This window comes from Artemia franciscana, chromosome 11 (genome assembly GCF_032884065.1).
Source record: "Artemia franciscana chromosome 11, ASM3288406v1, whole genome shotgun sequence".
NCBI lineage: Eukaryota > Metazoa > Arthropoda > Branchiopoda > Anostraca > Artemiidae > Artemia > Artemia franciscana.
This window is the reverse complement of record NC_088873.1, coordinates 10,875,657-10,891,806: the sequence shown is the minus strand read 5'-3', so window position 1 is coordinate 10,891,806 and position 16,150 is coordinate 10,875,657. Positions and strand designations below refer to the sequence as shown.

The window sequence follows — 16,150 nt, the reverse complement described above, 5'->3', positions numbered from 1 at the left end:
AAGTGGTTTCCATTGGAGGTGTTGTTTGGGTAGGGTAATTCCCCCAATAATGTAGAGAAAAGATTTAAGTAAAATTCTAGTTAATTGACTTCTTGCTATTTCAGAAAGTTTAGGTTAGGCTAGGAAAATGAAACTTTCAGGGATGGGTCTACAGGCTAAAGTATGTCCCAGGAAGAAACTTTAAAGTACCCACCTACACTCCTTCTTCCTCTAGAGGGTCCTGAAATTTGCCTACATGACAGGTCTATACTTATTAAAATTTTGACAAAACAACATTTTACCTTAATTTTCAGTTACTAGTTGTCTTTTCTCTTCCTTTAGTTCTGAAAATGCATTCCTTGTTATCTGAGTAGAATTTTGAGCTGTATCAATTTTTTTTTCAAAATTTGGGAAATGTATTTGCATATCTTTAAAACCTTATAAAATGGAATTGAGCAAAGTTATGAAGCTGAAAACAATTTTGTTGTACTTCAGTTAAGCAGAAGATCTATTTTACAAGGTTTCACTTTTATAACACACATATTTTTAAAGGTCATCAAAGGTCAGTGCCCTCTAGAGGGAGAAGGAGTAGAGATAGTTGCTTCAAAATATCTTCCTGGGACATACTTTAGCCTGTAGACCCATCCTGGAAAGTTTCATTTTCCTAACCTAAACCCTTTCCGAGATAGCAAGAAGTCAATTAACTAGAATTTTACCAAGATTTATTGTATATCCCATTCCCCTTGACCTTCTAGATATGGAACCATTTTGCATAGAAATTCTGGAGATTTGCCCCTGGTTTCTATGGATCAATAGGTATAAGCCTAAAGTTTAGACTGTAATTCTACAGTAGTTAACCCCCTTCCCCCCTTAGTATACACATAGGCTACACTGCTCAAACTAAATAAAAATAAATATCCCTTATTTTGTATAGGTTGTTTCCCAGAGGCTACATCACTCTTGTTTCAACCTGTGTAGCCTACTCATAGAGTGATTCAACTGTGATGAAATCAAGAAATGGAAGTAAGTCTGTATTGAGTGTTATTGGGAAGGAGACATTTTTTAAAAATGATACTTAGGCCCACTTCATAATAGCCTATGCAGAATAGTCATAGCCAACACATTATACCTACTGCCCTGCTATACTTAATCTCTAAATCACTTCTCCAACCCTAATGTGCCTATATAATTACCCAAATTATTTATTTCCAATTTATAATTTTTTACAATTTTTTTTTTGGTATTCACAGCATACTCCTTAGCATACTTTCACTTGAAGAAAGACTTAATAGGGTCAACAACAAGAAAGGTCACCAGCAGAAATTCTCCCCATAGAAAATTGCTCATTCTCTGAAAAATGTTGTTACACACTATGTGTAAACAGTGGGCAAATTTCATAACTTGTGGCCTTTCTTTCATTGGTTTTGGGGGGTCATCTCTAAAGCCATAGGTACTTTACCTTTGATCTATACTGAACAGAATGGCTATTTCAAAATTTTTATCAGATGACTTTTGGGAAAAAGGGCAGAGGAGGGAAGCTATCTGCCCTCTGGGCAGGTAGCTGATGAAAAGAGTCCTTTTGCAATGTTATAGGACCATTGGTTTGGTATGATCACCCCTGGAGAAACAAAAAAACAAATAAACACACCTTTGGTCTGTCTTCTGGTAAAAAATACCAAATTCCCCATTTTTGTAGATAGGAGCTTGAAACCTCTACAGTATGGTTCTCTAATATGCTTTATTTGATGGTGTGATCTCCATTAAGGTTCATTAATTTTTATTTTGCTGAACAATGTAATTTTTGGTAGTTTAAGGTAATTTAACAACAATACTTTATTGCTCTAAGAGCTCTAGGATCATTGCAATAAAAAATTTGATTTGAATGAGAGATTTGGTCCTGAATGTTATAGAGGGGGGAGGTGCTGGCCTATATGTTACAATAAATTTAGTTCAATATGGTTACTTAATCCTTATAGCATGTTTCAGATGTTAGATAATATGCCTTTTAACTTTGTCTGTACCAGTTTCCATTTTTAAGTTGATGAATAAAAATGATTTTAAGTTAAAGATTTGTTGTTCAGCTACCTCTATACTTTTCAATTGTATTTCAATTTCAACCTATACATACTCAAAATCATATTTGACACTAACATATGATGTGGATTGATAGGGATCCTTGGCCTAAAAGAACATCCTACATGAGTTTTGGCCCTCTGTAACATCACTTGTTTTGTACCTAAGAGTTGTGGCTCTGGCAAATAGCCCTTGCTTTTGTTCCAAATTGTCATTGTGGTTTTGTTGTGTTTGAGTCCTTCAAATTTTTTTTTTATTTCAGGTTTAATGAATGTCCAGGTTCCTGGCCCATTTGTTTCAAGAGTTCTAGTGTCATGGGATGATGGCCCTCCCCTTCATTTCGAAGGTATGGCAGATAATAGTAACGAGGGAAAGTTTATCACAAAGATAAAGGTGCAGAGTGATGAAGGAATGGGACATAATGTCAAGTTTCATCATGAATCTGAATATGATATAAATAGAACACTTTGTACAATTGATGCAGCAAACTACATCACATCTTTTAGTGTTAATAAAGATGAAAGCTGCATCAGCTTAAATTATGCTGATGTAGATGAAGTACCTTGTGATAGTTTAGAACAAAATATATATTCTGAAGTTAGAACTGAAAGTGAAGAAAATTTGAAAGATTGTCACATTATTCAAAAGGGATATGATCAAATAGACATAAAATCTGCAGAATCTTTTCACAAAAAAGTTTTTCGACTATCCACTGCATTAGAGAGGCATGATTCTGGGCTTGGTTCAGAGCTTCACACACCACTAAAGCGATTAGGTTTCAGGCAGAAGCAGCAAGACTGGTGCTGGGATTGTGATGCACCAATACACACAACCAACAAAGAGTAAGTATTTTGCCTATGCTCAGATACTGATTACCAAAAATCAACCCCTAGTTCCATAAGCATAGTAAAGTTGTTCAGTGGGCATAGGGAGTCTTTGCCAACCTGTAGGTCAATATTCACTGTTGTTGGTGAAAACAGACAAAATATTCAAGGGTATCACACTTCTGGGTACAAAGTTTATAGCCTAGATGTAAATGTAGTCTATATGTAGGGATGTAGGGAGTATATAGCCTAAGGTGTATAATGGTTCAGCATAGTTTGAAGGTGAACACAGTCAAATCTTATTTTTGTCTCAGAGATTTGCTAGAGACAAAACAAATAAAAAGGTGTACCTTGGAGCCCCATTTCTGAATTCAAAGATTTTTTATTTGTTTTTTGTTTTTTTTTCCCTTTAGGGTGCATTATATTTAATTTGCTCTTACTGTTTCTGTATGGTCATCAGAACACACTAGAAAGTATACTGTACTCCATAATATCCTAAAGTATCAGGGGGAAGGGAGTAGCCTACATTGTCAACCAGAATGAATAATCATATTTGTGCAAAACCAATATACATTTCAGTTCCTGGGAATTTCATAAAGAAATATTTTAGAAAATGTACTTTTGAACCAAAATTCTTGGAATTTTTGCAAATTTTAGCTGCTTTGTAAAATTCTCTGTAAAGTTGTGAATAGGAGAAAGGAGTTATTAGAAAAAAATGACTTTTGGGTATCATTTCATAAAAACTAGAGAGGTCAAATCATACAGTGTGGCTTTAAATATCCAAATGTCTTTAAACTGGCCAACCAAGTTCTCAACAAATTGCCACTCCTGATTGACTTTTAAGCAATCAAGAGACCATAATCATTTGCTAAAGTAGGTAGTCTATTTTGGGCAATGGTTTCCAACAAGAAATTGTTCCAAAACACCTCAAAGAGCATAGGAAATTGACAGGGGAGAGGGCACTTTGGCATTTTAACACATGGTGAGTTGGAATTAAAAACTATCAGCACCACTGAAAGTCAGCTATAGTGTTACCTACCTGAAAAGAAAAAAATTCAAAACAAGTCCAATCTAAATTTATTCGCATTTGAATTTCAATTAACTGTCATATCATTTCATGTTTTTAAGTTAGTTTTATTGAAACTTAAGTTGTTGGGGATACATCAACATGTAGAGTATTTTCTAGTTAAAAAAGTGATGGGATGGTGAATTGGGAATTGGAATTGTAAATTCTTCTTATTATTGGATCAATCTCTTTGTTTAGTTCAGAGGGTGAATTGGGAATTGTTGTTGTTAATTCTCTTGATTTGTAAAAATAAGTATAAAGAGAAGGGAAAAAAGCAGTTGAAAGTAGAAAAAGCTGTTCTCTTTTTCTCCATTGCTCTTTTTCTCCTGTTCTCTTTTTCTTAATCTCTATCTATAGTGTTACAATACATTGTTGTACATTTAGTGATCAATATCTTTTGGTTGCACTGAGGTTGAAAGTTGCATAGATAGTTCTTTACAACAATGGCCTTGTCTCTGATTCCTAGCTTCTGCTTGCTTGCAGTTGCTTGTCTTCTCATCTTCTTCTCTAATAACCTTTGTTTTCCCCACTATTAAAAGTAAGTATACCTAATTCCAATTCATCATGTCATTGCTGCTAGAAGGGATGTCAGTTCATGTAAATTTAGGGGAGGGGGTCCAAGCATTTTATTTTTTAAAAATAAAGATACAAAAAATAGTTTTTCTCAAATTGTAAGGGAAGAGATTTTGTTGTTCTTCCAATTTTTCCAAGAAAATTCTGAGAAAGTGTTTTTTAAAATCTAGGAGAGAGCAAAATTTCTCTCTATACCTCTTCTCCCCTCCCTGGTGCCCCTAGCCACTGACCATGTCTTAATTGTGGAGCCATGGAAAACCTGCATGTGAAAAATTCCAAGCTGCACGCCTGCAAGTATAGTACCATGAACCAAAGGTAGAATAGGATATTGAAAGTAAGGTAGAAACAGGCTCTTGTGATTTATGGAGCTTCACAATCATGTCTATAAGTATGTCCAACTCTCGGCAGGGGATCAAAACATGGCCACAACCATTAACCCCCTCAGTTCTCAGTATTAGCCCTCAGTGCTGGGCCTGTGTGCATCTTTGATTGTTTGATGTCAAAATAATAAATAGGTTAAAAGGTTCATAATTTGAACACATTGAAATGTATCTGGAATAGAAGTATGTTTAGAAATGTAACATTGCCCAAAAGACTCTGAAAAGCTACAGTAAAAACTGTTGAATATTTTTGAGCTTCTAGTCAATTTGTGCTATAAGATCTAAATAAGTTGCAACTATAGCTATCTTAAATCACCCATGAGGGATGTCACTTGATTTTTTTTCAGTAATGTTGATCACCAAGATCTACTGATTTCAAAGAGATGGAATAGGGTCTGGTTAACACCTGTCCCCTGTGGATATTTAATAGCCATATTGGCTATTATTATTGTAAACCCTTGTTATTTCTAATTTGCAATGCTTACCAAGATGCTTCCTAGAAAAAAGACTCAAAAAGTGCTCCAGTGATAAAATCTACAATACAAAAAAAAGAATTTGTGATTGTGCTCAACCCTACTACCAAATAAGGTCAAAGAATTGTTTAATAATAAACCAAAATAATGGTTATGAGAGATTAAAAAGTTGTGTGATAGGCGGCTTGAAGAACTTAGTTTCAACCTACCTGAATCCCAAAAGTTGCCACTAATAACTTTGACAGGCTCTTCAGTTCATCATCCAAAGCCTTTGAGCATTGTCTTATAAGTTTCTAACTCAGGATATTCCGCCTATATTTCCTGTTTGGAAATTGAAAGAAAAATTGGGAAACTAAGAAAAACAAAACTCTCCCCTTTGGATATCCCCATTTGCTCTTGTTAGGGTTTTCAGTGATTTGGTTTTAAAGCTTTTAAGTCCTTTTCAACGAGATTGCAAAGTCTTAGCAATTTCCAAGAACATAGAAGCAGTGTCTGAAAAAAGATAGATGGAAAGCCTGGTTTTCAAGGTGTTTGTCCTATATCTCTCACCCCTATTCTTGAAATTCTATGAGGGATTGCTTTCAGATTGGCTAAAGGAAGAACCGAACCTACCTGTTACTGATCCAAGGCAATTTGGGAGCTTCAAATCCTTTTTAGCTTCCCATTGCCTTGTTTATCTTATCAACTCCATTGAAAGATTATTGAAAAGCCTGATACATGCCTAAATTTAATCTCTTGCAATCTCCAAAAAGCATTCGACCTTGTTAACCACAATATATTAGTTGGAAAACTTGTCACTGAATTCAATACTAACTTTTCCTGATGAAATTGGTTGCCTCCTTCTTCTCGAGTGGATCATAAGAAGTGACATATCTGAATTATTATTCTAATCCCATCCCTGTCCACAATGGAGTACCTCAAGGTGCTCTCCTAGGTTTCATCATGTTCTCAATTACAATTAACAGCCTCCCTAAGGAATTTCCTTACATATATAAATGTGTCATTGATTTGACGGTTGATGAAATCTGCTATAAAATTTTAATAAACAACCCTATGAAAAATCTTGGTTGCATCGTCATATGATGTCTTGGACTTAGACATGGTATTAAACTGTTCTAAATCCACAATAATGTCAATTTGTTTCCTCAAATCCACATCCTGTCTTCTTAACTATATCCCTTCTGAAATTTCTGTGTCCTAGAGATTACTTGGTATTGCAACCTCTTCTTATTTGAAGTGGGATGACCATCATTGAAACATCATCCACAAAGCTGCGTGTATCTCTCTCCTTAAGCTTCTAAGGTAATATGGAGATCCCCTTCTCTTTCTAGTGAATATGCTTGTCCTGCTTGGCCCCTTAATATCTCTCACTAAATTGAATGCATTCAAAAAAAGCACTGCAAATTATTTTCTGAGCAGGTAGTATTCTATACTCTCTCTTCTTAAAAAAGCGCTTGAAACGCCTAGAAACGCTTGGGTCTAGAAGAGTTACGTTTTGCCTCTATTTTTCAAAATATGCAATAACAGAACATTTTTCTCAAAGACACTCTCCAGCTGCTTCTGGCCGCTTCTCAGTTAGTTCCTATCCTGTCCCTGGCTTGCTGCTTTGGCTCTAGATATAGAAAATATTTCGGTACTTGCATTACTGATAAAAAAAACTTGATTGTTTATCTCTTTTTTATCTTGTATAGGCGTTACTTGTGTTTTGTGCATATTCACTCATATTGCATCCTTTTACTTTTTTATTTACCCTTAAATTATTTTTTTTTTGACCCTAGACAATTAATTTAACCTTTTTGACTCTAGACAATGCCCTTTTCTCTACTGATTTTGGATATATTTCTGCTATTTACTTTAAGAGTTATCAATTGAAAAGCGTGCACGTTAGAAATACCTATGCTAGGTGTATTTTCGGTACAAAACACACTTATTTGCAATCAGACTGATTTTTTTTCCTTTTTCTTTTTTTGTGAAATCCATTGTTTATCACTGTCTACTTGCAAGTATTGACGACTCTGCAAAAAAACGACTACAACCTGAACTATGCAGCACCTTCAAGTTTTACAAGCTGGTCTTTTGCTGTCAAAGCTTAGTTGATTACGATATAGCCAAAAGGGATGAAGCTAGAAAGTACAATTTAATATTCGGGTGTCCAGTCCATTTTTTTATGTTTTTATATAGAAGAAGATGAAGAAGCTGGACAGAATCGGTTTGTATTTAAGATGCTGGAACTCTTATCAGTGGGAAAGGGGAGGGGGTCAAGGAAGGTTTTAGTTTCAGTATTTTTTTTCTTTTTGGAAAAGTTGGAATATTCTTATACCCTCATGTTTACTTATTACTTTTACACAATTTTCTCAAGAAGATGTTTGAAATTTTGTACGGTGAATACCAGGATTTTCAGATTAGCTTTATACTTGGGCGCAGGGAGGGGGATATGCCCTTCTTGAGGTTGGTTTGAAGATCCCTTTCTCCCTGGAAACATTGGAAAATAATTTCTTACAAATAGACTTTTTTCTAATTTTGTGAATTTGTGTCTGCGGGTTCAAAAATAATTTTTAACGAGGGACTCTATGTATGTAGTTATCTATCACCCGTGAAATGAACTTAAAAAATCCTATTAGTTTTGGCGAAATTTACGTAATAGATGGGGCAAAGGAATTTTGAGAGATTTTTTCACACATAAAATTTGTCCAACAGATGTGTCTGTTCAGAACATTCTTTTACATTTAGGTGCATCTATGCTACCACTTTAAAAAAGGTGAGGAAATTTATATGTTAACTTCATGCGCAAGATTTCAAAAAGTTTTCACCCCCCCCCCCCCCCCAATGTCATGATATATTGTATTTTTTGTTCAGTCATCACGTCATCTGTTGTAATACTAGTAATTTTTTTTCCCAGTTCAAGAAATGGATTATGCGACGCCTGCGTAAAACGACGGGGACAGAGACGAGAAGCTGTTGGTGAGTTGTTAGAGTCTGAGCTACGATACTCTCGGGATTTGAGACTTGTTCAAGAAGAGTTTCACCGACCGATGTTAGCTGCTGGTTTGCTCGACCAGTGCCAAACTTTGGTTCTATTTAATAACATCAGTGACCTTTATAGGTATGATTTTTTAGCTTCCTTTAATTAGATTCTTCTTTTTCGACTGTTGCCTTGCTTTCCAAATAAACCTTGCAACCATCTAGCTGGTGAGTAGCAGCACCGATAGTGTCCCGAAAAGGTGTTGATAACGTATTATACTCGTGAAATCACCAATAAAAGTAAAAAAAAGACCTCTGAGATAGTTGTATGGACTGCCGAAATTATTGGAAAGGAGTATCAGGCTATTGGAACTCTCCCTAAGGGTACGTATTTTTTTTAAAGTTTCTCTGAGATAGTTGGTGTGGACTGTCAAAACTAAGGGGAAAAAGTATCAGATTATGGGAACTCTTCCTACACCCAGGTATTTCTGTAAAAAATTCTGTGAGACAGTTGGGGTATGGACTGCCAAAACTATGGGGAAGAGGTATTAGATAACGGGGGCTCTTCCTACGCGCATGTATTTTTAATATGACCCATTTTTGTTAAATCATGTTTTACGACTCAATTTAGTCAATAAACTGAATTTGGATGAAGCATCAAAACGATAGTTCAACTCTAGTGGGAAGCAGTTCCAAGTGCTGACATCTAAAGAGAGTACAAAATCAAGGCTAAAAAGAGGGATTTTTGTTCAAAATAAAAAAGAGAATTTTTGAAAAGAGGATAAAAAGAGGGATTTTTTTGTGCAAGTCAAAATTTGCATGCGCACGGTTGCTGCTGCTTGTGCATCACCTCTGAGGTATAAAATAGTGTATTTCAAACGAAAAGTGTGCAAGTTGGTAACCCTGTTCCTTGGGTTAATCACACTTCTGACGAAGTTGCCAAGCACTGATGTTCAAAGTGAATGAAATCTAACACCCAGAAAGAGTGATTTTCAAGGTTCTGTTTCCCTTCTAAGGTAAAAAAAGTACATTTTACACGAAAAGTGTGCATGTTGGCAACCCTGTTCCTTGGGTTGATCACACTTCTGATGAAGTTGCCAACTACTGATGTTCAAAGTGAATTAGATCTAACACCCAAAAAGAGTGATTTTCTCTCTTCTGCATCCTCTCTAAGGTAAAAAGAGTGCATTTTACACGAAAAGTGTGCAAGTTGGCAACCCTAGTGGGAAGACGTCTGGGCGACAGTACATATGAGGAACGTCCGGTGGCTGTCTGTAGGTGATCTTGGTGCCTATGGTGACATAGGCGGGCTAAGATATTTGCAATGAGCGTTATCTAAGATTGTAAATTGGCTGCCGCCGGTTTGTCACTCAGAAAAAATTCTGGAAGCTGGGTTGTAATGTTAAAACAATCTTAAAAAAAATAAACAAGGATACCCGAGGGTTCCAATATAGGAGGGTATATGCCGTACCTTCCTTGGGAAGAACAAAATAGATACCAACTGCAACGCAATAATCTTTGAAATGAGATTGGCCGAAATATCTATTTTGTAAACCTGTCTCCTCAGAATGCTTTCATTATTTGCCATTCAGGACAGCGTTTGAGAGGAAACAAGTTGGCGTGGCCCCCCTTGGTTTTCAAGAAACGAAGGATTAGAGCTACAGATCTTTTAAATATTGATTTTTGGCCTAATAGAGGTATTTATCTTCCTTGGGCTTTAAAAAATATATAACTGGTTCTAAAGATTCTCAAGCCAGAAATTTTATATGAGGAGGGGTGGGGTGAAAGACTGTAGAAAATTTTATGGTTTAGTAGGTTTAGCTTAAAAAAACTTGTAGTTTTAAAGCCCTGCTATGTTTGTGCAAAGGTTGTGTTACAAGGAACAAGGACTGATATTTTAGGGTTTGTGGATTAAAATCCTATCGGGAAATATACCATTTTTTTATATTGAATTTTCATCCATTGATCTATTCTTAAATGTAAGAACCACGATAAAGGTTGTGCCGTTGTCCGAACCTTGTTTTAATCATACTGAGTCCATCAGGGGCATAACCAGGATTCATTTTTAGAATGGATCAATCCAGTTTAGGAGAAAGGCAAGTAGTCCTTTCAGCTTTTAAAAAGGCCACTAGAATTCGTGGTTCTCGTTTGAATAAGACTCATGCCCGAATGTTGTAACTAGTGGTTCAATATCATACGAAAAATCGACAAAAAAAAATTCAAACCCAAACAACAAATAAACACGCACCAACGACACGAAAAATGAAAAAAATTTGCATTTTCTTAGAAAGGAGCTTATAAATTATGTTTGCCTTTTTCTTTTTTTTGGGGGGGGGGTTTGCATCCAAAATGTGCTTGAGCAGTTTTCACCAAGATCAGATAAGTTTAAAAAAATGCGTCTCTTCAATTTCTGAAACTATGCAAATGTGCTTATGCTAGCCTACTAATTCGTGATCCATGACTTTCAAATATTTGGAATTAGTATAAAATGGAGAACCTTTTTAGATACATATTGTTTCCAATTTTACCGTTTTTTATACCAATTTTACGTTCTAGTGTTTTGCTTACTCTCGGCTCGGGCTGCTCTTTACCTACAGGTCGTTGCCACCAACTGTGTGACTAGAAATTACAAAAAAAAATTATAATAAGAAAGTATAAACATTACGAGTAATAAAAACATTGCATAAGGTGGAAAAAACATGCAATATTCATTAATTTTCTCACTGTGTTTACTCATTGAGAACTGCTAACTATAAAGAATAGAAAGATGACAGTTTACCTAAAATAAATTGGTGTCATGGTTAACGGTTTCTATTCCTGCATGGATTTGGTTATGTTTAATCATTATTATGCAACATTGGCAACGATTCTTGTTAACTATTAGGCATATAATGTTTAATTATTTTCAAAAGAATTTATTTACGCTGTTGTTTGGTATCATTTGCAGATTCTCCGTATTAGGTTTTTGTTTCCCTGTGAAACAGCTCTTGACTGGTTTACAGCTCTAACCTGCATAGAGAGGACAATATACTTATATTGTCTGACTCTATTATCTCTGGTGTATTCATTCATCTAGCCAAAATCATGATATTACTTAGACTTTATGGTAGAGATTGGTATAAAGTTTCTTTAAAAAATCGGAAATTTTTCAGTTTTCGCATGTTTCTAACGTATTTTTCAGTATAAAAAAAAAATACAATGCAGATTTCAAGAATATAAATGTCACCTATAGAATGATAACACAGTCGCCGTGACCTTGAGATACTAGAACCGTGGGACTGCAGAAAAATAACATACCAAGAATTCGAACAGAGAACGTAAATCTTAATCATGTAACTTAAGACATTCCTGTGTCCTCTCTGGAGTCCAATAAGCTATTAAATGAAAAAAAAATATTTTCAACTGAAAGCAACGAGCTGCATTAAAACTCAAAATCAGCAGAAATTATTCCTTACATGTAGAGGTTGCCCCTCTCCTGAATACCTTACTATTCACGCTAAAGTTTTTAACACTTAAAAAAAACTTCCTATTCTAATTAAACAGCCCTTGTGTTTCAGGAGTCGGTCTTGAAAAATTGGGACAAACAATAAAATTTTATTGTAAAGAACAAGGTACTGAGGAGGGGGCAACGCCTTCATATACGAAATAATTTCTGTTCCTTTTGAGTTTTATTGTTGCTCCTTACTTCCAGTTAAAAAAGCTTGTTTTTCTTTTTTAATTTCTAGTCGCTTTTCAAATATTGCCAGTAGATTTGGCTCACCCTCCAGGAAAAATTGCCTCTTCTCGCGGGAAACTTATCCGTGGAATATTACTCCCACGCAAAATACACCTCTTCCCGCAAAATTTCATCCGGACGATTCCATCCTCGCTGAAAATTCCTCCCCCACCGAAAAATTTCTTGCAGAAGATTCAGCCTGAAAAATTTTTTTTAGATAATTTTCATTTTAAAAAGACTTTAATTTCTAACTCTAGTTATTTTTTCCGATTACTACAGAAATTTCCCGTCCGGAAATTATTTCCTAGAAACCCAGACACGCTGAAAATTTCCCCCGGGCCGTTCCTCCAGAACATTTCCACGTGCAAAATTGAGAAGGAAAAGAGAAAGTAATCAAAAAAAATTCTTATAGGAATTATGTCAAATCTCTCCAGCGTAAGGTTTCCCATGGAAAGCCTACCCTCGGAGATTTCCCTCCGCACGGAAAATTATTCCAAAGAAAAATAAACTTATGCACGAAATCTCCCCCCTTTCTAATAAAAAATACTGTGTGTAAATAATGAACAAATTTTATAACTTAGACCTTTCCTAAGGGACATTGGGGAGGGGTCGTGTCATCTCCAAAGTTACAGTTTTGGGACTTTTCAACTATGCTGAAAAAAAATGGGGATCTCAAAATTTCGATTGGACGATTTTTGTAGAAAACGGGCGTGGGAGGTGGGCTAGTTGCCCTGCAATATTTTTGTTTTTTTAAAAGGGCACTAAAATTTTTAATTTCCGTCGATTGTGCCTTTTTGCGATATCCTAGGACTATTGGTTCTATGTGGTCACCTCTAAATAAAAAAAAAAAAATAATAACACGCGTCCGTGATCTTTCTTCTGGGAAAAAATACAAAGTTCAACGTTTTTGCAGGTGAGAGCTTGGGCTTATACAATAGGGTTCCCGAATACGCTGAATCTGATGGTGTGATTTTCATTAAGATTCCTTGACTTTTAGTGGGTTTCCTTCCTTTTTTGAAAATCAGGAAAATTTTCTCTTTCTTGGTATCGTTATGCTCAGTCAGTCCTGCCGACAGGCAGGATTGGGAGAGTTTTTTTGTTTCAGTGCTGTCCAAAACCCTTCTCTCCTCCCGAATGAAGTTTTGAGAAAAAAATTATTATTGGGTTTTAGGGACTGAAGTAAACCTATTTACGGTGTCGCCTACTGGCTTGTGTAATACCTATGGGCCAAAATGTCTTTCTTGTGTTTCGGAATCTTGATACTCCTAAATTTAGTATAATTAGCGGTATCATTTCCCTCTTAAAAAACTGCTTTGCAGTATGCTTCAGAATCAATGGAGTGTGAATGTTATTGGCCTTGTAGATAATATAATTTTCACACTTGACGAGTTCATCATGCTATGAAACTTGTAAACAAATATTTTTCATTTCTGTGATTGCAACATCATTTCGAAGTAATTTGAAATCCTTAAACAAATTCTATTTTTTTGGTATTATCAGGATATATGTTTAAGATCCTTAAGGAAAAAATATGCTTGCTGCATGAGTAATATTGGAGCCTCACCCCCATAATGTTTGACGAGAATTGGTGCAATGAACATGGTTTAAGCTCTCGTACTATGGAGCCCTACACATTGCAGTGTAACTTTTTACGTTACGAAGCTTTAGGTACGAAAATAGGTCTATCCGTTAGTTCCCACGTACCTTGCGGAAACCCATTTGTTGCTTTTGATCCTCTATTATTGCCATGAAGAAGTAAATGAATGGCAATTAAGAGATCGTAGCATATAAGCATTGAATAATCAGCTATTCATCTAATTTCTTAGCACATTTCCTCGTATGCGTTGGAAAATTTCAACACATGCGAATGCGCGTTTTCAAACAGTTCGTGGTAACGAACTGTAGTAAGTAGCGACCCGGCTCAATAGTAACCAAAACTCTAAAAAATGGAATTTTGATACCAATACCTACATCAAAAGAATCGCATTTTAATGCTGATTTTAAATATATAAGTTTCATCAAGTTTAGTCTTACCCACCAAAAGTTACGAGCCTGAGAAAATTTGCGTTATTTTAGAAAATAGGGGGAAACGTCCCCTAGAAGTCACAGAATCTTAACGAAAATCACACCATCCGATTCAGCGTATCAGAGAACCCTACTGTAGAAGTTTCAAGCTCCTATCTACAAAAATGTGGAATTTTGTATTTTTTGCCAGAAGGCAGATCACGGATGCATGTTTATTTGTTTTTTTTTTGTTTGTTTTTTTTTCCTCAGGGGTGATCGTATCGACCCAATTGTCCTAGAATGTAGCAAGAGGCTAATTCTAACGGAAATGAAAAGTTCTAGTGCCCTTTTTAAGTGACCAAAAAAATTGGAGGGCACCTAGGCCCCCTCCCACGCTAATTATTTCACCAGAGTCAACGGACCAAAATTCTGAGATAGCCATTTTATTCAGCGTAGTCGAAAAACCTTATAACTATATCTTTGGGGACGACTTCCTCCCCCACAGTCCCCGTGGGAGGGGCAACAAGTTACAAACTTTGACCAGTGCTTACATATAGTAATGATTACTGGGAAGTGTACAGGCGTTTTCAGGAGGATTTTTTTGGTTGGGGGGAGGGGTTGAGAAGAGGGGGATATGCTGGGGGAATTTTCCATCGATAATTTGTCATGGGGGAAGAAAATCTCCATGAAGGGAGCGCAGGATTTACTAGCATTATTTAAATAAAACAATGAAAAAATAAATATGAAAAAGTTCTTTCAGCTGGTAGTAAGGAACAGCATTAAAACTTAAAACAAACAGAAATTATTACCCATATGAGGGGCTCACCTCCTCCTAATACCTCGCCCTTTATGTTAAAGTATTTTTAGTAATTTCAACTATTTATTCTACGGCTTTTGTGATTCAGGGGTCATTCTTAATGAATTGGGACAAAATTTAAGCTTTAGTGTAAAGAGCGAGGTACTGACGAGGGGGCGAACCCCCTCATATATGTAATAAAAATATGAGAATACAAAAGTTCTTTACGTAAGCTAATTTATAATTTACGTAAATCTTTTACTAATAAAAAGATTCGTAAAAAATTAAAAGTTCGAGTTGCCTTTTTAATTAACCAAAAATTCGGAGGGCAACTAGGCTTCCTCCCCCGCTCTTTTTTCTCAAAATCATTCGATCAAAATTATGAAAAAGCCATTTACCCAAAAATAAAAATATGCAAATTTCGTTTTAATTATTCCTCTGCGGAGAGCCAAAATCAAAACATGCATTGATTCAAAAACGTTCAGAAATTAAATAAAAAAAAAACAAGTTTTTTTTTAACTGAAAGTAAGGAGCGACATTAAAACTTAAAACGAACAGAAATTACTTCGTATATGAAAGAGGCTGCTTCCTCATCAACGCCCCGCTCTTTACGCTAAAGTTTGACTCTTTCTCTCAATTCTTCTTTTTAAAAAAATGAAAAACTTTAGCGTAAAGAGCAGGGCGTTGATGAGGAAGCAGCCTCTTTCATATACGAAGTAATTTCTGTTCGTTTTAAGTTTTAATGTCGCTCCTTACTTTCAGTTAAAAAAACTTGTTTTTTTTTATTTAATCTGCAAAAAGTCTGGTAAGAAATCGTCCAGTATCTCGCGAATTCGCTGCGGTTTTCCACAAAACGCAGCTTGTGAGAGCTAGGAGGATGGTTGTTCAGCAAAAATTAGTCAACCAATCGGAAACAATGATTACATACTATGGACTAGTGATCAGCCTACTTAGGCAATGTGAAACTAACATTAGGCTAGATGTCCTTATCGGGCTACGACTATGGAGACAGACATCGACTCTTGCGCTCAATGCAACGCTGTAAGACTCGTCAGTGTTTCCGCTTTTCTTTTAAAAGGATCTATAAATCTTGATGATCTTCGGTAGAAAATCGGTATTTGACTCTCAGGCTTCGGTAGTCCTGTTCTCATTTTGTGGTATGTTTCTGGAAGCGTTGAAGCGATTCGTGAACGAAATACTGCATTCTAAAAGTTCAGAGAACAAACCTACTAAAGCCAGATGCCATTCCAGAAAGAGCGGGAGTTCATCGCTTAAGTTTTTATTTAAGCTGATTCAGTTTCTAAAG

General features: G+C 35.8%; 1 protein-coding gene across 3 annotated transcripts in view; it reads left to right on the top strand.

Moving 5' to 3' along the window:
* Positions 1–16,150, top strand: part of LOC136032795 (myosin-M heavy chain-like) — a 40,675-nt gene that overhangs the window by 354 nt on the left and 24,171 nt on the right. For 2 of the 3 annotated variants that reach the window (XM_065713176.1, XM_065713177.1), the window contains exons 2-3: positions 2,315–2,894; positions 8,268–8,471. In XM_065713176.1, coding sequence (XP_065569248.1) covers positions 2,320–2,894; positions 8,268–8,471 — 779 coding nt within the window. In that variant the 5' untranslated portion in view covers positions 2,315–2,319. Of the gene's footprint in view, positions 1–920; positions 1,003–2,314; positions 2,895–8,267; positions 8,472–16,150 lie in introns of those variants that run through there. The other variant, XM_065713175.1, reaches the window with a different exon arrangement.